Source organism: Schistocerca piceifrons, chromosome 10, assembly GCF_021461385.2.
Source record: "Schistocerca piceifrons isolate TAMUIC-IGC-003096 chromosome 10, iqSchPice1.1, whole genome shotgun sequence".
Lineage (NCBI taxonomy): Eukaryota > Metazoa > Arthropoda > Insecta > Orthoptera > Acrididae > Schistocerca > Schistocerca piceifrons.
In genome coordinates, this window is record NC_060147.1 from 15,779,001 (window position 1) to 15,800,739 (window position 21,739).

The window sequence follows — 21,739 nt, forward strand, 5'->3', positions numbered from 1 at the left end:
CATTTACGCTTGAAGTATGGGCAGGGTTAAACCTACTTTGCTCATTGCTAAGGTGCGATTCCAATATTGGAGTCCCTTGGCAATACTGATGTGAGTTAGGCTAGATGGAGAGTAGCAATGGCTGATGTGTGAGTTGGAGTTTGTATCAGGGAGGGGGACATAATCTGAGCAGCTCTGATAGCTGTAGTGCGGCGGAGGCGTGATGGATAGCACATGTACCTAGTAAGTAGGAGACCAAGGTTCGAATCCTGGTGCTGGTACAAATTTTAATTTATTCCTTGAGCCTGGATCACTATCATACTTAAAGGTGAGACTCATTATGTCTCACGAAATCAGCTATGTGTGGTTAGTATCGTATACAGGGTGTACAAAATTACTTGTACAGATATGTAGAATTATTGGGGGAGATAAAAAGAAACATCTTTATACATGACACAAATGCGAGAAGTGCGCCGGTTTCTTGCTTGGGGCTCTTGAGTGGTTTGTCGAGCTTTCCTTAGTGTAAGGTAGACAGTTCTCTGACTGCTTCGTATGCAAAGTGTTGACCCTGGAATGTGATTTGTAAGGCATTTACATGTTACTGCTACGAAGGGTAAGTTTTCATCCTTGATAACAGTGTCCACATGCCTGGGAAAAAAAATATGTTCTTCTTCTTCTCCAGCGTATGAGCTATTACGTACTATGTTTATTTCTACTGTTTCTTCCATATTTCTGCCATCGTTTCTTTGTGTTTCTCTATTCTTTCTTCAGTTCCTGTGGCTCCAGTCTTCTTCTCGTGTTTTCCGTGGCCACCTATCGAATTTTACAATTTCATTACGAGCAGCAGCCATCCATCAATATTTTGTGGTGTTATTCAGAGTTCGTCATGTCCCATCCAATTTCTTTACAGTATGTGTTACCCATTTTTGCTGCCAAAATGAGTGGTCTTAATGATAATCTATTGGGATTCATCCCTTGGAAGTGGCTGTAGAATGCCATTGTTGTTCTCCTTATCATACGTGTTATTTTTTCAATATGTCTTTTGAATTGATTATCCTCTTTAACTAGTCTCAACATTTTCCTTTGTATTTTTCTTTCTCCGATTTCAAGTGCTTCCATTATCACTATTTTGTTTAGAGTTAAACCGTATGCTGCATAAAGTGCTTCTGGACGTATTACCGTATAGTAGTGTCTAAGTTGAGCACCTAGGGATATCGATTTTTTATTATACACATCCTTAGTGAGACAGTATGTTATTATTCATCTTATTAGCTCTTGATTTACTGGTTTCTTTTTCTAAAACGTCGTATCCAGTTACTTCTCCCAGATACTCCTCACAATTTTCTTACTTCTAGCCAGTTTCTATATTTCGTTTTAATTGTCTTGGCGGCTGGCGTAATGTGTTGCTTAAATTTGGTTTTTTTCAAAGGAGATTTGTAAGGCTGCATTTTAAGCTTGTTCCTTCAGTAAAATTATCTGTCTACTGGCTGTTTCAATTGAGCGTGAAAAAATAGGTAGGTCATCAACAAATGCTAGAAATTCTGTTTGTGCGTTGTCCCTTTTATAATCTAATGTAACTCCCTCATTGATTTGGCTTCCTGCTAATGACATTCGCCATTCCCTTATGACTTTTTGCAGAACACATTATAGAGCAGTGTTGAGAGACACCAACTTCTTCTCTGACTCGAGTGTGTGCTGAATCAGAGCAATAATTTTACCACCTAACTCCAGTTCGTTGAGAATTTTAAACAAAGATATAGGCCTTACTGAAGGCAACAAAAGTAGTTAAGCAATTTTTAGATCTCCTTCCAGATACATTCTTTTTGGTTAATGATATGATTAGCTGAAATTTTCTACTGTTTCTTGTGGGACCTTAATGGCTCATTCCTCTCTAAACTAGTTAACTGATGGGGATCCATGATGCAACAATCGAGCAACAAGGTGCCTATATGCAGAACGATGTTCAGGGAGGAACTTACCGACTCATTTCACATTCAAAGATGTAATGGCCATCGTCTTACACCAGACTGATGGGAACCTTTCAGACCTCACAGAGGGTGAACTTTTCAGTTTGACGAAGCTGTGTCACAGCAATCTCAGGACAACCTCAACGCCAGCAGACGATCTATGCACAAGAAAATAAATACCTCCAACTCTACATCTACATCTACATCCATACTCCGCAAGCCACCTGACGGTGTGTGGCGGAGGGTACCCTGAGTACCTCTATCGGTTCTCCCTTCTATTCCAGTCTCGTATTGTTCGTGGAAAGAAGGATTCTCGGTATGCTTCTGTGAGGGCTCTAATCTCTCTGATTTTATCCTCATGGTCTCTTCGCGAGATATACGTAGGACGGAGCAATATACTGCTCGACTCTTCGGTGAAGGTATGTTCTCTAAACTTCAACAAAAGCCCGTACCGAGCAACTGAGCGTCTCTCCTGCAGAGTCTTCCACTGGAGTTTACCTATCATCTCCGTTACGCTTTCGCGATTACTAAATGACCCGGTAACGAAGCGCGCTGCTCTCCGTTGGATCTTCTCTATCTCTTCTATCAACCCTATCTGGTACGGATCCCACACTGCTGAGCAGTATTCAAGCAGTGGGCGAACAAGCGTACTGTAACCTACTTCCTTTGTTTTCGGATTGCATTTCCTTAGGATTCTTCCAATGAATCTCAGTCTGGCATCTGCTTCACCCACGATCAACTTTATATGATCATTCCATTTTAAATCACTCCTAATGCGTACTCCCAGATAATTTATGGAATTAACTGCTTCCAGTTGCTGACCTGCTATTTTGTAGCTAAATGATAAGGGATCTATCTTTCTATGTATTCGCAGCACATTACACTTGTCTACATTGAGATTCAATTGCCATTCCCTGCACCATCCGTCAATTCGCTGCAGATCCTCCTGCATTTCAGTACAATTTTCCATTGTTACAACCTCTCGATACACCACAGCATCATCTGCAAAAAGCCTCAGTGAACTTCCGATGTCATCCATCAGGTCATTTATGTATATTATGAACAGCAACGGTCATATGACACTCCCCTGCGGCACACCTGAAATCACTCTTACTTCGGAAGACTTCTCTCCATTGAGAATGACATGCTGTGTTCTGTTATCTAGGAACTCCTCAATCCAATCACACAATTGGTCTGATAGTCCATATGCTCTTACTTTGTTCATTAAACGACTGTGTGGAACTGTATCGAACGCCTTGCGGAAGTCAAGAAACACGGCATCTACCTGTGAACCCGTGTCTATGGCCCTCTGAGTCTCGTGGACGAATAGCGCGAGCTGGGTTTCACACGACCGTCTCTTTCGAAACCCATGCTGATTCCTACAGATTTCTAGTCTCCAGAAAAGTCATTATACTCGAACATAATACGTGTTCCAAAATTCTACAACTGATCGATGTTAGAGATATAGGTCTATAGTTCTGCACATCTGTTCGACGTTCCTTCTTGAAAACGGGGATGACCTGTGCCCTTTTCCAATCCTTTGGAACGCTACGCTCTTCTAGAGAGCTACGGTACACCGCTGCAAGAAGGGGGGCAAGTTCCTCCGCGTGCTCTGTGTAAAATCAAACTGGTATCCCATCAGGTTCAGCGGCCTTTCCTCTTTTGAGCGATTTTAATTGTTTCTCTATCCCTCTGTCGTCTATTTCGATATCTACCATTTTGTCATCTGTGCGACAATCTAGAGAAGGAACTACAGTGCAGTCCTCCTCTGAGAAACAACTTTCGAAAAAGACATTTAATATTTCGGCCTTTAGTCTGTCATCCTCTGTTTCAGTACCATTTTGGTCACAGAGTGTCTGGACATTTTGTTTTGATCCACCTACCGCTTTGACATAAGACCAAAATTTCTTAGGATATTCTGCCAAGTCAGTACATAGAACTTTACTTTCGAATTCATTGAACGCCTCTCGCATAGCCCTCCTCACACTACATTTCGCTTCGCGTAATTTTTGTTTGTCTGCAAGGCTTTGGCTATGTTTATGTTTGCTGTGAAGTTCCCTTTGCTTCCGCAGCAGTTTTCTAACTTGGTTGTTGTACCACGGTGGCTCTTTACCATCTCTTACGATCTTGCTTGGCACATACTCATCTAACGCATATTGTACGATGGTTTTGAACTTTGTCCACTGATCCTCAACACTATCTGTACTTGAGACAAAACTTTTGTGTTGAGCCGTCAGGTACTCTGTAATCTGCTTTTTGTCGCTTTTGTTAAACAGAAAAATCTTCCTACCTTTTTTAATATTTCTATTTACGGCTGAAATCATCAATGCCGTAACCGCTTTATGATCGCTGATTCCCTGTTCTGCGTTAACTGTTTCAAATAGTTCGGGTCTGTTTGTCACCAGAAGGTCTAATATGTTATCGCCACGAGTCGGTTCTCTGTTTAACTGCTCAAGGTAGTTTTCAGATAAAGCACTTAAAAAAATTTCACTGGATTCTTTGTCCCTGCCACCCGTTATGAACGTTTGAGTCTCCCAATCTATATCCGGCAAATTGAAATTTCCACCCAGAACTATAACATGGTGGGGAAATCTACTCGAAATATTTTCCAAATTTTCCTTCAGGTGCTCCGCCACAACAGCTGCTGAGCCAGGGGGCCTGTTACCATGTCTGAGCCTGCTTTAACCGTGACCTTCACCCAAATCATTTCACATTTCGGATCTCCGTCAATTTCCTTCGATACTATTGCACTTCTTATCGCTATAAACACGCCTCCCCCTTCACTGTCCAGCCTGTCTCTGCGGTATACATTCCAATCTGAGTTTAGAATTTCATTACTGTTTACATCTGGTTTCAGCCAACTTTCTGTCCCTAGTACTAGATGGGCGTTGTGACCGTTTATTAATGAGAGCAGTTCTGGGACCTTTCTATAGACGCTCCTGCAGTTTACTATTAGCACATTAATATTGTTATGCCCTGTTGCATTTTGCCTACTCCTTTCTTGCCGCGTCTCAGGAGGCGTCTTGTCGGGCCTAGGGAGGGAATTCTCTAACCTAAAAGATCCCCATGTGCACTCCACACGTTCTCCCCTACCCTTGTAGCCACTTCCGGCTCCAATGTGGTCAACGACTCGTACGAGACTGGCACGTATCTATCCAATTATCTGAAGGTGCAAGACCTATCAGCTAATGAATTTCCCCAGAGTGTGGAATTCTGCCAGATATAACCGTAAACATCCATGTTTTCCGGACGTACGTTTGGTTTGCTGAAAAGGGAAGTTTGAAAATCCTAAGGCAGCTCATCTGTTCCACTATCAATAGATATTTATGAGGGGAAGTATTGTTCACTATGATGTGATTGGGCCACATTTACTACCCAATACGCACAGAGGAAGTTACTGCATCTTTGTCCTTACCCCCCTTCGTAGCATTAAGATGTAACTGTCTCACAGATCGCATTCCAGGTTCAAAGTTTTGGGTACAAAGCAGTCGGAAAACTGTGGACATTAGCCTTCAAGCCTTGAAGTACTAACATAAATGTTGGAGAATGTCCCACTAGCAGCAAGACAACGATTAGAGTTCCACCATGACCGGACCTCACCACAGTTTCCCACTACTGTCAGGAAACGGCAATCTTTTACTCAGTCATGGTTTAAATAATGAAAGATGCACCAGTTCCTTGTGTTTTGATGCTTAGCACGACATGTTCCGAGAATTTATCCTCATTTTCAAGTACATTTGTGCATTTGTTTACATGAATATATTTGACGATGTTTGCATGTGTGATTTTCTGCCTCTCTCGTATTTGTGATTAGACTGCAATCAGAAATTCTAACAAAATTAATCGGTCTAACCGGAAAAAAGACGCAAAAGGGGTGGATAATCACATATGAAAACATTACCAAACATTGTCATGTAAACAAATGCACAAATGCACTTGCAAATGAGAAAAAAAATTCTCGAAACGCGTTCTGCTAAGCATCAAAACGTAAGTAACTGGTGCAGTTTCATTATTTAAATCATGTATGACACAGTCGCGGACTTTCCCGAAACATCTAATATGATGAAAGAAGTTAAATTTTCCTCAGTTGTTGGATTGGGAGAAGTGGGTCAAGGAGGATAACACGCTTAACTGTGACTCCCAAGTATCCATATATTAACTCTGTTATTAAAGTCAGTCAGTGTATACAGTTTTAAACATAGTACAACAGCAGTGTGGAAGCAAATTTTTTATTTGCTCAGTGGTACAAGGTGGCCAGAATAGAAGGACTCGTTTCACATAGTTTACTCGTCTCTTGTAAACATTGAATACAAGTAAATTATTGTTATGAAAAACAGCGTACTGAACTTTCAGTAGATAAGCAGTTCACAGGGGTACTGAAAATGTTCATCATAAACTTCGGCACACAACTGATCACGTCTCAACATGTTTCTGGAAGCTTTTGCCATTTCATTTGGTGTGAGTTTCGCAATCGCATTGCAAATGTTTGTTTGAACTCTTCAATTGTATGCGGGTTGTTACTGTAGACTTTACGCTTTAAACTGTCGCACAAATGAAAAATCACAGGCAGACAGATCGGGCAATGTGGGACGCCATAAACCTGCGGAAACTGAACGTTCTTCTCCGAAAGCTTCATGGACGTATGACATCGAAAACCGTGACGTAAGCGCCGTAGCATCGTGTTGCTGGAAACCCGCATACTCTCGTTCTTCCTCCGTAGCTATGAATGGTTGCTACAATTCCGTTACATACAGTTGTGAGTTCACGGTGTTATTAAAGAAAATACGGCGTTTAATCCGTTGGTCTGAAACTGCCCACCAAATGCCTGCTTTCCAATCACGCAGATGCAACTCAAAGCGTTCCCTGGGATTATCTGTTGACTAATAGTGTGTGTTTTGAGAGGTCACGAATCCGCTAAAGTGAAGCCATGCTTCGTCTGAGGTAAAGTCACGATTTGCATCAAGATAACCATCAGCGACATGCATGAGTAATAGTGTTGTCGTTATGCGTAATCCTTGTTTTAATGATTGCACCACACTTACATTGTATGCTTGCGTATGTAACAGCTTCAGAATGTTCTGGCATGACGTTCGTTAGATATTTATCTGTGAGGGTAGACGTCTGGTTGATTACCGTGGACTTTTTCCCATATTCTCCTAAACACATTCAATGTTACCCAGAGAACAAACTTTCTTTCACGGTCACGTTTGAAATTAGTGACTGCATCTGTTGCCCTAAATGCAGTGATCAACATCAGGACAGCACTTTTTGTACGGGCAGCTGTTTCTGCTTATTTTATCGTGAATCTTCCATTTAACGTTTTAAACGATTGACATCCAAAAAGAGTTTCAACAGTCAACAATTCTTTGCAAAAACAGACATAATGTCTTATGGGATAACAGCAATCAGTGATTTTATAATGTTACTTAAAATCCGTCTTGATTGCAAATTTTTTTGTTATTATTCATATGACCGGTTTCGGTTCATTCAGAACCATCTTCAGATCTGATATTTCAGTTACAGTAGTAACCCGTCCAAATCCAACACTTTTCACATGCTACGGCACATGTGACATCACATGTGACGTAGCATGTGAAAGTTGCTGGATTTGGACGGATTACTTCTGTAACTGAAATATCAGATCTGAAGATGGTTCTGAATGAACCGAAACCGGTCATATGAATAATAAAAAAAAATTTGCAATCAAGACGGATTTTAAGTAACATTATAAAGTCAACAATTCTATCTTTGTTTCATTGAAAAAGGCATCCTGCAGAATTATATTCACAACAAGTTTCAAACTGACTGCTGACATCACACAGCTGATCAGTAAATGACCGCTCGACATGACGTTACCCCGGTCGAAGGCGGTCCTAGCGTTACGTTATAAGAGTAGTCAGATAGCTTCAAATATCACGCTCGGTATAACACAGCACTCGTTCCGTCTTCAGGCCACGAGTGGCCTACCGGGACCATCCGACCGCCGTGTCATCCTCAGTGGAGGATGTGGATAGGAGGGGCGTGGGGTCAGCACACCGCTCTTCCGGCCGTTATGATGGTATTCTTGACCGAATCCGCTACTATTCGGTCGAGTAGCTCCTCAATTGGCATCACGAGGCTGAGTGCACCCCGAAAAATGGCAACAGCGCATGGCGGCCTGGATGGTCACCCATCCAAGAGCCGGCCACCCCCGACAGCGCTTAACTTCGGTGATCTCACGGGAACCGGTGTATCCACTGCGGCAAGGCCGTTGCCCGTTATAACACCGGGCCTCTTTTATCTTGGCCACCCAGTATAACAGAGTTCACTTTTTTTGTCTAGGCTAACAGAATAGTTAATCAGCTGTGCAGTAGCGACGGACGAAGTCTTCTGGCAGTTAATGACGGAATCTAAATCGTCGGAGTTTTCCCACTAAGTCCCACTAGGAACACAATGTTCCTAAAGACTGGAAAGTAGCACAGGTCACATCAATATTCAAGAAAGGAAATAGGAATAACCCACTGAATTACAGACCCATATCACTGACCTCAATTTGCAGTAGGATTTTGGAGCACGTACTGTACTCGAACATTATGAATCACCTTGAAGAAAATGACTTATTGATACATAACCAACACGGATTCAGAAAATATCGTTCTTGTGCAATGCAGCTAGCTTTTTATACCCATGAAGTACTGAGTGCTGTCGACAACGAATCTCAGATCGATTCCATATTCCTACATTTCCAGAGGGTTTTTGATACCGTTCCTCACAAGCGACTATTGATCAAATTGCATTCATATGGAGTATCGTCTCAGTTGTGTGACTGGATTCGTGATTTCCTCTCAGAGAGGTCACAGTTCGTAGTGATAGACGGTAAATCATCGAGTAGAACAGAAGTGATATCTGGCGTTCCGCAAGGTAGTGTCGTAGGCCCTCTGCTGTTCCTGGTTTTCATAAATGATATAGATGATAATCTGAGCATCCCAATTAAATTGTTTGCAGATGACGCTGTAATTTACCGTCAATCAATTCGAATTACAAAATGATCTAGAGAGAATTTCTGTTTGGTGCGAAAAGTGGCAAGTGGCACTAAACAAAGAAAAGTGCGAGGTCATCCACATGGGTACCAAAACAAATCCGATAAATTTTGGGTATACAATAATTCGCACAAATCTAACGGCTGTCAATTCGACCTAGGAATTACAATTACGAGCAACTTAAATTGGAAAGATCACATAGATAATATCGTGGGGAAGGCGAAACAACGACTGCGCTTTGTTAGCAGAACACTTAAAAGATGCGACAAACCGACTAAAGAGACAACCTACATTACACTTGTCAGTCTTCTGCTGGAATATTGCTGCGCGGTATGGCAGCCTTACCGGGTAAGATTGACGGAGGACATCGAAAAAGTGCAAAGAAGAGCAGCTGGTTTCATGCTATCGCGCAATAGGCGTGTGAGAGTCACTGATATGATACGCGAATTGGGGTGGCAGTCACTGAAACAAAGGCGGTTTTCTTTGCGGGCGAGATCTATTTACGAAATTTGAATCACCAACTTTCTCTTTGGAAAGCGAAAATATTTTGTTGACACCCACCTATGTAGGGAGAAATGATCATCATAATAATATAAGAGAAATCAGAGCTCGAACGGAAGGATTTAGGTGTTCCTTTCTCCCACGCGCCATTCGAGAGTGGAATGGTAGAGAAGTAGTATGAAAATGGTCCGATGAACCCTCTGTCCCGAACTTAATTGTGAATTGCAGAGTACCCATGTAGATGTAGATGTCATGCATGCCCTTTTCAGAACTTTGACACCGTATCCATCGCCTCCCATTGCTCATGTATCGTCTCCATAGCCCTTTAGCAAGCGTCGATGGAGTCCAATCAGCGCAGTTCCTCAGCAATAAGGAACTCAATCACTTATCGCCGTCCATGTGACACTCCACTTTGCAACACTCCCTTGCTGGCGCCAACTACCGCAGAAAAACGGAACCACCTGCAAATGAAAGAGGAAGGTTCAAGCATTAACACTACACCAACGACATCTGGTGCGGACATCCAAAGTTACCTAAAAAAAAAACGGAGGCATCACTTTTGGAACGACCCACGTAGCGTATATGCTACAGAGGAACAGACGAGGATACGCCCAGTAGGGTGTTGATGACGGCGGTTAACGCCTGCCAGGCCGGCAACCAGCGCACCTTAGTTGTATTGCTGTGAAGCTACCGTCCTTACATAAACACGGAGATAATGCAGCTATTACGTTCTCATGACCTCACTACTACGATTTTCTTTTTGTGGTTCAAATGGCTCTATGGGACCTAACATCTGAGGTCATCAGTCACCTAGACTTAGAACTACTTAAACCTAACTAACCTAAAGACATCACTCACATCTATATCCGAGTCAGGATTCGAACCTGCGACTGTAGCAGCCGCATGGTTCCGGAATGAAGCGCCTAGAACCGGTCGACCACAGCGGCCGGCTTCGTTTCGTGGGGAAACATGAAGTGTACGAGATACTGATATACCCTCTGAAGACTTGCTTGCACGTGCATATTATGCCGGTTTACGTTACCGCTGTTGGTGAATGACGCTTCGTCGCTAAATAGAACGCGTGCATAAAATCTGTCACCGTCCCGTAATTTCTCTTGTGCCCAGTGACAGAACTGTAGACGACGTTCAAAGTCGTCGCCATGCAATTCCTGGTGCATAGAAATATGGTACGGGTGCAATCGATGTTGATGTAGCATTCTCAACACCGACGTTTTTGAGATTCCCGATTCTCGCGCAATTTGTCTGCTACTGACGTGCGGATTAGCCGCCACAGCAACTAAAACACCTGCTTGGGCATGACCATTTGTTGCAGGTCGTGGTTGACGTTTCATATGTAGCTGAACACTTCCTGTTTTCTTAAATAACGTAACTATCCGGCGAACGGTCCGGACACTTGGATGATGTCGTCCAGGATACCGAGCAGCATACATAGAAAACGTCCACTGGGCATTTTGATTTTTCGCTATTGGTAAACGGTCCATTTTAACACGGGTAATATATCACGAAGGATATACCGTCCGCACTGGAGGAATGTTACGTGATACCACGTACTTATACGTTTGTGATTATTACAGCGCCATGTATCACAAAGCGAAAAAAGTGGTCCAACTAAAACATTCGTATTTCTTTACGTACTACACAAATATGTGATAAAAAATGGGGGTTCCTATTTAAAAAAAACGCAGCTGATATCCGTTTGACCTATGGCAGCGCCATCTAGCGGACGAACCATAGCGCCATGTGGTTTCCCCCTTCAAGCTAGACAAGTTTCGTTCTTTGTAGTTTTTTCGTTTCACGCTTATTTCGCGAGATGTTTCTCCCGGTCACTTTCAGTGGACCACCCTGTATATCTCCACTAAATTTAAAACTTGTTTTCCAATCATGTAAAAGGAAAGTTTCATTGCGGTTTACCGTTCATATAATAATTTTACATCGCACCTTCCACTCAGTTTTACGACAGTTCTGTACCGACCTGTTCAATACGCTCCTTTACTACGCAAAATGCACTTTTAAATTATTTCGTGTATTTTTTATGAATTTTTTTTTTCTTCTTAATTTTGAATGTAAACCACTAAATTCAATTTGTGAAGAGCGTGGCTAGTGGCTCCGTCGTTCTACTCTCCGTCAATAGATGGCAGCACTTTTGCCTCCACGTTCCCACCCGCTTCTCCCTGTTCTCTGCTCATAGGCAGCGCACCGCGCCTGCTACACGCCGGCGCTCGGGGACCACAGCACAGCCTAAGTGTCGTGACACCATTTGTATACATTCCCTACCCAGGCAGTCGTCCATAGTACTGTGTGGTGTCACTTGCGCATTGACATAGGTTTCACAGCACCTAGCCCGACCGGCGGTTTCAAAGTGTTTTTTTTTTTAAGTTTATAAAAATGTTTGAATTTTTTTTATTTTTATGTGTGTTGCGGCGTATGAAAATTATCTCCCGTCTTTTGCTATTTCCAGTACGATACCTGAAGATGGGCTTATAACAGCCCCAAGCCGGTCGTGTGAAAATAAAGAAATTTACAACTGAAGCGGTGTTTTCGACCTCTGCTGTTCACGATCGGTTTGAAGAACAGTCTGGGCGATTCGAGCGAATGATTCGACCACCCATATCGCCCGGCATGAATCCCATCGAACATTTATGGGATGTAATGGAGAGGTCAATTCGTGCAAAAAATCTGCACCAACAACACATCGGCAATTGTGAACGGTTATGTAGGCAACAGGGCCCAATATTTCTGCAGGATACTTCCAACGACTGTTTGAGTCCGTGCTGCTTCGAGTTTCTGCACTATTACCGCCAATAGGAAGTCCGACACGGTATTAGGAGGTAGCCCATGGCTTTTGCCACCTCAGTATACGAGTCAAAGTTGGCCTTGTCAGTTGCTGTTGTCAGCTGTAACTATCAGTCCACAGTGCTGTAGAAGATGTGTAGCGTACCAGTCTTCTACCGTAAATCAACAGCTACAAACATCCTTGAAAATGAACACCACAGATGGGTATGAACAAAGCTGACGACTAATGGGAAGGTGGGCAAACGATATTGGGAAACGTCTGGGAGCAATACTCATCCCTCGAAAACAGCGGGATTTGACTTTTGTTCAGCAGTAGTTGGAAGATGGCTGATGAGTACAATGACGATATTACTGAAGTAATGGGCTCTAACTGATTAACACTGTTCTAATAACTGGATGACATCAGAATCAGAATATTTGTCGTGGACGTTCTCTTGCATACATCTACATTTTTTTACAAAATCTGCTGTGCATTATGTAAAGCTGAAATACTGTCTGAAAAATTCTACATATCCTTAGTGTCCAGTGTCTTGAAAGGAGGATATAAGACGAACATCAACAAAAGCAAAACGAGGATAATGGAATGTAGTCGAATTAAGTCGGGTGATGCTGAGGAAAATAGATTAGGAAATGAGACACTTAAAGTAGTAAAGGAGTTTTGCTATTTGGGGAGCAAAATAACTGAAGATGGTCGAAGTAGAGGGGATATAAAATGTAGACTGGCAATGGCAAGGAAAGCGTTTCTGAAGAAGAGAATTTGTTAACATCGAGTATAGATTTAAGTGTCAGGAAGTGGTTTCTGAAAGTATTTGTATGGAGTGTAGCCATGTATGGAAGTGAAACATGGACGGTTTGGAGAAGAAGCTTTCGAAATGTGGTGCTACAGAATAAGGCTGAAGATTAAAGGGGTAGATCACATAACTAATGAGGAGGTACGGAATAAGCCTGGGGAGGAGTTTGTGGCACAACTTGACTAGAAGAAGGGATCGGTTGGTAGAACATGTTCTGAGGCATCAAGGGATCACAAATTTAGCATTGGAGGGCAGCGTGGAGGGTAAAAATCGGAGAGGGAGACCAAGAGATGAATAGACTAAGCAGATTCAGGAGGATGTAGGTTGCAGTAGGTACTGGGTGATGAAACAGCTTGTACAGGATAGAGTAGCATGGAGAGCTACATCAAACCAGTCTCAGGACTGAAGACCACAACAACATCGTTGGAATCACCGCGCTACCACACATGGTGACTAAACCGAACCCATATTCAATAGAAACTTCACCACAGGTAATTTTCAACCTTTACTGCTCATACAGGATGCAAAAAGGCGACGTGAACAAAATTTTACAGTGTTTAGAGAAGGTAACAAAGAAGCACGTTTTTATGTGGCAAAATTGTCACAGTTGCATCGTTTCTCCGCTAAGGGTCCATAAGATTTTGATGATGGTGGAACTCAAGACAGTGTCCAAACTGCTTTGCAGCGAATAATGTTTTTGAGATGTTGATTAGTGTCGTCCGTTACTGTGGTCCATTACTGCATCTGTGCGCTAATTATTGTCTAACGTCTGTTGGTGTTTGGACCTTCCATCGAGCTACGGACCCTCTTGAAGATGTCTCCCGCAGTGGGAGACGAAACGTTGGGAATTGACACAGAATTCATCAGCCGACCACGGCATAACAGCCCGGATAATTATAATAGACATGATATTTCCGGCCGTGAAAGGCTACATTTCAGTGTCCTTAGGTTAGTTAGGTTTAAGTAGTTCTAAGTTCTAGGGGACTTATGACGTGAGAAGTTAAGTCCCATAGTGCTCAGAGCCATTTGAACCATTTTGAACCTTTACACGGATGATGGAATGAATAGGTTTCAGTCCTGTCAATAGCGATCCATAGTGTGAATGTAATTCTTCATAGGCGCTACAAACGCTCTTGGGCTTCTCCAAGAAATCCGTAGAAGGGAATGTTTTAATATGTATGTGTGGGGTGTCCCAGTGGGACGTGTGGTATAATAAGCTGGTGTGTCAGTTCCAGCAGTTCCCGCAACTGGGCAGCTTCCAGCCGGGCCCGCAGGCCTTCCGCCCCCAGCGCCAGCAGCCGCCCCCGCCGCCCTTCGGCTTCCGGCCGCTGTCCCCCCAGCAGTACGACACCATCACGCCGGCCCTGCAGTCCCTGCAGAGGCAGCAGCAGCAGCAGCAGCAGCAGTTCCGGCAGCGGCCCAGCCTCCTGCAGAACAACGTCCTGGGCGGGGCCCTCCGGGAGGACATCGACATCGTGTCCAAGGTGCTCAGCCTCAACCACCAGCGCCGCAACGACACGGCTGAGGAGGAAGAGCCGTCACTCACCCCTTGATGTCAAGTGTCGGTGATATCATCCGGGCCTCCAGGCCGAGAACTTATTCAGCACCACTGCCTCTCATCTCATATACATTCCAACCATCTCTTTCAACTCCCTATTCACCTAACTCAACTTACTCCTCTCAACACTCAAACACTTGTACTTGAAAGCTGTTACATCTAACTATGACCGGTGCATTCACTTGGCACTCATTCTAACCAGTGCCTATGGCTATGAACACCAATCTTTCTTGAATAATGCTCCTATCTGTCATACTGAGGCCATACACTATTAAGTCACAAAATAAATTTGGCAGGCTCCCTACAATTATGGAACTAGGAAACAGCTGCAGTTCCATGAAATGAGATGTTTATCACTCATTACTGGCATCTATTATAACTTTAATCATCTTCAGATTAAATATCTTCAACGTTTCGCGCCCCTGTCAGCAACTGTATAAATATTAATTTTAATAATCAACAGCCTCAGTTGCACCGTTTACCTAGAATTTACCTAGGTTTCAGTCGGGATAACCCAACCTTCTTCAGAATAGCAGTAAATACCGTTTGTCCACAGTGGACATCGTCAAGCTAAAACTACCAATCCATAAATTATCGTCAGACTGTAAAAACTTACCTGAAACTGCCTTGGCTCTACTTCGTGACCGCGATGCGGCAGCCACGAGTGCTGTACTGGAACTCAAGTAAAATTAACCTTCAGATTATGTTACTTCATATTTAATAAGAAAGAACTGTAAGTAGAAGCCAAAATACTCTTAAAGAACCTTAGATCTTAGCTCCTCCAGCGCTAAGTAATACATGCCTACAATTATGGAGCAAGGAAACAGCTCCAGTTCATTGAAATGAGATGTTTATTACTCAATACTGGCATCTATTATTACTTTAAACATATTAATACTAAGTTACTTCATATTTAATAATGTCCTTGCCATATCTGTCTTGGAGCCTGCTGGAAAAAACGATGGAGAAAGAACTGTAACCCATAGAAGTCTTAAAGAACTCTTAAGGTACCTTAGATCTTAGCTCCTCCAGTGGGCAATAAGATTCCTCCAACAAACTTGATCATCTGCCAGGTTTTCAGCTTCCTCCATGCCCATTCATTGAAGGTCCTTTGCAAAACGCTGTTATGAGGGCTTCCTCTACTTATGGATCCATTTGTTGCTTTTCACATTTTGGTATTCTCCCATCTTTCATGCATAGAAAACGCGCTGTAAGCTTCAGTTAATTTCGTGCGATCTTCGTACAAAACTTATTCTCAGCACTTCACCGTTTAAAATGTGGTCGTGGTAACTGAGCTTCAAAATTCGCTCAAGCGTCGTTGTCGAAAAAGTTGAGCTTCTGTGGTCGTTTTTCTCACTTTTCCAGGTCTCATATGTATATATGGCTGTCGACAGGATGATACAGAAATACTGCTGAAGCTTTGAAAATCGCATTCGTCGGAAGACTGGAGTAGTTTTCCCAGTGCAGCTACTCATATCTGCAGCTACGTCCCTGTTATTGCACATAAGGCAGCCAAGATGCGAAAAATCGGTCAACATCTTGTACTACCTTGTATTTCACTATAATTTGAGTAGATACATTTGCACCTTTTAAGCACATTGTGTTTCTCTTATCACCATTTGTTTTTAACACTACAGAACTCACCTTTGCATACAACATGACGGTCGTTAGTTGTAAACTTCGTGCTGTTTCTGTCAGAACAATCAGGTAATCAGCAAAATCCAAATCCGTATGCCTATAACACTCATTCCAATGTTGGCCCATGTTGGATTTTTTCATGGCTTTTCTCATTATGAAATCTGTGATGAATATTAAAAGGAATGGTGACTAAATGTTTCCATGTCTGGAACGTTTGAGAATGCTAAGAAAATGTGTGTTTCCATATTACACAGCATCTCGAGGATAGTAGACAACTAGCGAGCATAAAATACCGATATAATACATGCCTATAGCCCTACAGCATAATCACCATTGCAGGTGTGGTATCTACTTTACAAACACAAGTCAGCTACGACTGGTTCGTTTCGGCTCCTGTTATGGTGGTTATAAAAGTGTTTCAGTTAACTGTATGTTAATCACTCACTCCCAGTATCAATCAGCTTTAATGATCTCTAGATCATGTCCAAGGCGTGTTGTGAGCATCGGAACATATGCATTTCATATGCATATAGTCCAGAAGCATTTCTATTGATCTACGTCACTGACCTGTGACGAAAAAGTTGATTATGTTGATGGGCGCGGTCATAATGGCCTCAATATGTCTGTCGTTGTTGGCACTGTGCCTCTCCTGGTAGAGTGCTCTAGGATCAAACTACGAATACTAGGTACCGTTGCACAACTATAACTGTGTTTTTTGTGATGTACAGGTGCTCACTGTCAAAATACTTTGTGTCCCCAAAGTGAGCCATTTTTGATAGGATGTTAAGTGGAAGTTAATGCCTCACGTTGCGAGCCGATTTCTGGACACATAATTAGTAAATGCTGAGTTTACCCAAACCCAGCAAAACAAACATTTTCGTAGAAATACCTACCGGAAACTTCCTCATCTACATCTGGACGGCAGAGGCTATAGTTCATTATGTCCTCTCCAGACCATTAGAGCAGTAACTTAGGCTATCGTAATACTGAGTTCCTAAACATGATCACGAAATCACACCAAGGCATAAACAAATGATGGGACATGTAATACCCCAGCGTTGCACATCCATATGTCAGGTCATCAACCAGTAACCATTATAACCAATTCTGTTTGGTTTATTCCTAGAGCTGCGACTTACGACAATGGCCTCCAGCCGCTTTTCAGCTACCAGAAATCAGAACAGAAATTGCTCCTTCGCGATTGCAGTGTGATGTATGAGACCATTTTGCTACACAAAACTTCGCCTAGAAGAGGTAATGCGACCTATGATTTCAGACGCCTGCACTTCCGCCATATTTTTACAAAGCATTGCATGGATCGCTGATTGACACATGGCAGTAGTTGAATAAGGCTTGCATCCACCTTATGGTCTGTCTGACAACTCCCCACAGCATTTGATGTAATTATTTCGCTGAATGTTAGCCCACGTTTGTAATCTGAAATAAAAACGTTCTGGCCTAACGATATAATCAGTATCGAGTGTAAATTTCAGATTTTTAACAGAAATATTAAGGTAATTCCTCGATGAATTTCGTCTAGAAAATTGATATCATCAATACCTAGAATATTTCTTTTCTTAGAGTATAAAAATTATTGCACACAGGCATAGTACCAATTAAACTTACTCTTGGAGAAGTAAAGACGAAAATGTCAGCAGAAATATTTATTGCAAGTCATTATTGCAACAATTCGTTTTATATCTTTCTCAGCTCATGAATGTGATTTGTGTGTTTCATTGAATATAAGGGCACTAACAGTTAGCATTTACTTTCACACAGTTCTGTATTATTTCACAATGGTAACTTCTAATATTTTTCCATATTTTCTGTTTAATAAAATTTGCTATTCTTCTAATAATTACTCCTAACACATGGAAATATAATTGTCTAATAGATTTCCTGATGTAACTTGATCTTCTGACACTACTAAACGATATCCGTATCCGTTTCTGTTCAGCGATTGTTTCCTTTCGTGTCCTTCACTGGCTGACACTTGCCTATCATCATTCACACCATTTTTATATGAACACATCATCACCTTCACAATCATTTCATTAATATTTATATTCATCGAGTAACACAAAAATATATTAATTTTAATTTAGACGTTAGTGTGAATGCTCAGTTTGAACAATGACGATCAAAATAACAATAAAGTAATTTTTTTCGATGTGCGATTTTAATTTTTACTGAATACATCTGAAATTGTTAATTATGCAACAGACTCATGTGCTTCTTATCATTGAGCGATGTGATGAAAGCAATTTATACGGCTATTCTGTTGTATTTATATACAATATTTTCAGCTATAATTAAAATTTATGAGTGCAACACGTAACTGGTCTCAGATATAACTTGATATAGCTTTGTTCAGTGTAACACTGCATATGTCACTTGCAAACTGGTACAACTTTCTAAAAATATTTTGTACAGCTACAGTATTTAATATGATACTATGCTGTTCTTTATACTGCTAGAATTCTTCGAGAAAGTTAAATTTTGTTTCATGTAACATGTTGCACTTCCTTTGACTTCTGTTTTGGAAAAGTTTACTGACCATTTTGTGATAAATTATGCTCCAGTTATATTTAGTGTTTAATTACAGCTCATAGATAGTGATTCCTTTTAATTTACCTGAGCAATATAAAGGTGTACGATTTCTTTGACAAAGAAGATATCAGGAATGTCTAAAGTGCTTTTACGGTAAAAAAAAAAAAAGAGATTTCATTCTGAAAACTTCAATAGTTGGAGAACATTTTCTTCTGTAAAACAGCACATTAGTTTCCTCAAGGCTAAAAAGGTTTATTAATTTTTCTTTGTTTACAGTGAAAATATCTCATTTTAGATAGTGGCATAACCTTTGTTGGATATCTTAATGTTATCCAAAACATTGTTATTCAGTGTAATTTATTTATGTCTGCTTCTCGCCATTCCTCAAACTTGGAAAAGAATTAGTTACATACAACAAAGTATTTTCTGAAAATTCTTTAAAATTACACTAGTAAAATCGTTCTCATTTTTATTTTTGTATGATGTAAAATATATATAAATGTTACACATTGTAATCAGATGTATTTCAATACTATATTAAATTGTTTTTACTTTATATTTTTTGATGTCTCTATATTGCTTTTATGTTTCTGATCGGGCAGTAACCATGAGGTACAGTCTAATGCTGTGCGCTTACAATGAGGACACACTGTCGTATGAGATATGGCTGAAACAAATGCATAGGAAAGGCTATGGATGTTAAGTGTCTCATAATACGTTTCTTCTTTCCAGATTTTTCATAATTGAGTAAACATGAGACTAGGAAATGTGTACACACCACAACTCCCCATCTTTTTATAACCTCCCATTCCATCTCGTTCTGGTGTTTTCAGTTTATAACCTTCTTTTTATAATTACATCCAGTCTTAGCATGGTCATGTTATTGAAATATGTAGTGACAGCTGTGGACATCTGTTCCCCTAATGACTGCACAAACAAGCACCATCTTCAAAAAAAGTCAGGTGTATAGTAAATGGAGGAACTTGCATATTTCACCAACATATGAGTATTAGAGATCAAGTTAGTGGTGTGTGTGTATATATATTGGCTCTGACATTACTGGTTTATGAATATGAAGTAACAAAATTTTTGTTACTAATAAATCAGACATATTGTCGTTCCATTAATGGATGTTCATCCTATTGCATAGACGAGGGACTTAAGCTGATGACAAACAGGGTGTAAATTTTAAATTGGCAAACCAGAATAATTTGAAAAATAAGCTTCACACGAAAAAATGTGTAGAATCCAAAGTTGATTATTTTCGAGGGAGACATCTGCTGGTGCTAAAATTAGCCGGACAGCCCAGCCCCCTGGGGGTAGGGTGGGAGACAACTTTAAAATTTCAACTGGTAAACCCCATTTTTATTACAGAATCAGATTCTACATAAAAAACTACGTTCATTTTGTCTCAAACATTTGTTTTGATTCTTGGTAGTTGGCGCTGTAATCAAGAAAATCCATGTTCTCATTTTTGCGTGGGAAATGGATAAGGATAAATAAAAAATACTTACTTACTTTGTAAATTTATATTCGCTAATACTAAAACTCTCCCTCTCTCCCCATGGGGTAGGGTTTGAGAGAGGGGAATTAAGGTTTTACTGATGTTGACCCAAATATTAATTTTTTCCGCAGATTTCCAAATATCTGGGTCATACGCGGGTGATACGCTAGTATGGCGATGACGAATACACGCTTCCAATGTGCGTTCACCGCGATGTCGCCAAACACGGATGCGACCATCGTGATGCTGTAAACAGAACCCGGATTCATCCGAAAAAAATGACGTTTTGCCATTCGTGCGCCCAGGTTCGTCGTTGAGTACACCATCGCAGGCGCTCCTGTCTGTGATGCAGCGTCAAGGGTAACCGCAGCCACAGTCTCCGAGCTGATAGTCCATGTTGCTGCAAACGTCGTCGAACTGTTCGTGCAGATGGTTGTTGTTTTGCAAACGCCCCCATCTGTTGACTCAGGGATCGAGACGTGGCTGCCCGATCCGTTACAGCCATGCGGATAAGATGCCTGTCATCTCGACTGCTACTGATACGAGGCCGTTGGGATGCAGCACGGCGTTCCGTATTACCCTCCTGAACCCACTGATTCCATATTTTGCTAACAGTCATTGGATCTCGACCAACGCGAGCAGCAATGTCGCGATACGATAAACCGCAATTGCAATAGGCTAAAATCCGACGTGATGGTACGCATTTCTCCTCCTTACACGAGGCATCACAACAACGTTTCACCAGGAAACGGCCGGCCGGAGTGGCCGTGCGGTTCTAGGCGCTACAGTCTGGAGCCGAGCGACCGCTACGGTCGCAGGTTCGAATTCTGCCTCGGGCCTGGATGTGTGTGATGTCCTTAGGTTAGTTAGGTTTAATTAGTTCTAAGTTCTAGGCGACTGATGACCTCAGAAGTTAAGTCGCATAGTGCTCAGAGCCATTTGAGCCATTTTGAACCAGGAAACGCCGATCAACTACGGTTTGTGTATGAGAAATCGGTTGGAAACTTTCCTCATGTGAGCACGTTGTAGGTGTCACCACCGGCGCCAACCTTGTGTAAATGGTCTGAAAAGCTAATCATTTGCTAATCACAGCATCTTCTTCCTGTCGTTTAAATTTCGCGTCTGTAGCACGCCATCTTCGTGGTGTTACAATTTTAATGGCCAGTAGTGTAGTTCACCGGTGATCGCTCTTTCTTGGGAACCTTTCATTTTTACTCGGTCACCGTTCATTTGTGCTTGCTATACGGTTCTTATGAAAAGTTGAAAAGTAGTAGCATAGGTGACTGAAGATGGGAGGTGCCAAGAGGGGGAACTTGCCTCCCGCTGGAGTACAGAGTTTTTATTCATAACAGAATTGTCACGCACTTGTAATTTTCGTGATTCTACACAGCCTCTCGTTTAGCCAACTGTAGCGTTAT

At 41.7% G+C, this 21,739-nt stretch overlaps 1 protein-coding gene across 1 annotated transcript in view; it reads left to right on the forward strand.

Moving 5' to 3' along the window:
• Positions 1 to 14,624, forward strand: part of LOC124719035 (putative mediator of RNA polymerase II transcription subunit 26) — a 28,797-nt gene extending 14,173 nt beyond the window's left edge. The window contains exon 4 of the mRNA XM_047244703.1: positions 14,415 to 14,624. Within this exon, the coding sequence (XP_047100659.1) occupies positions 14,415 to 14,624 (210 nt within the window). The remainder of the gene's footprint in view (positions 1 to 14,414) is intronic.
• The last annotated feature ends 7,115 nt before the right edge of the window (positions 14,625 to 21,739 follow it).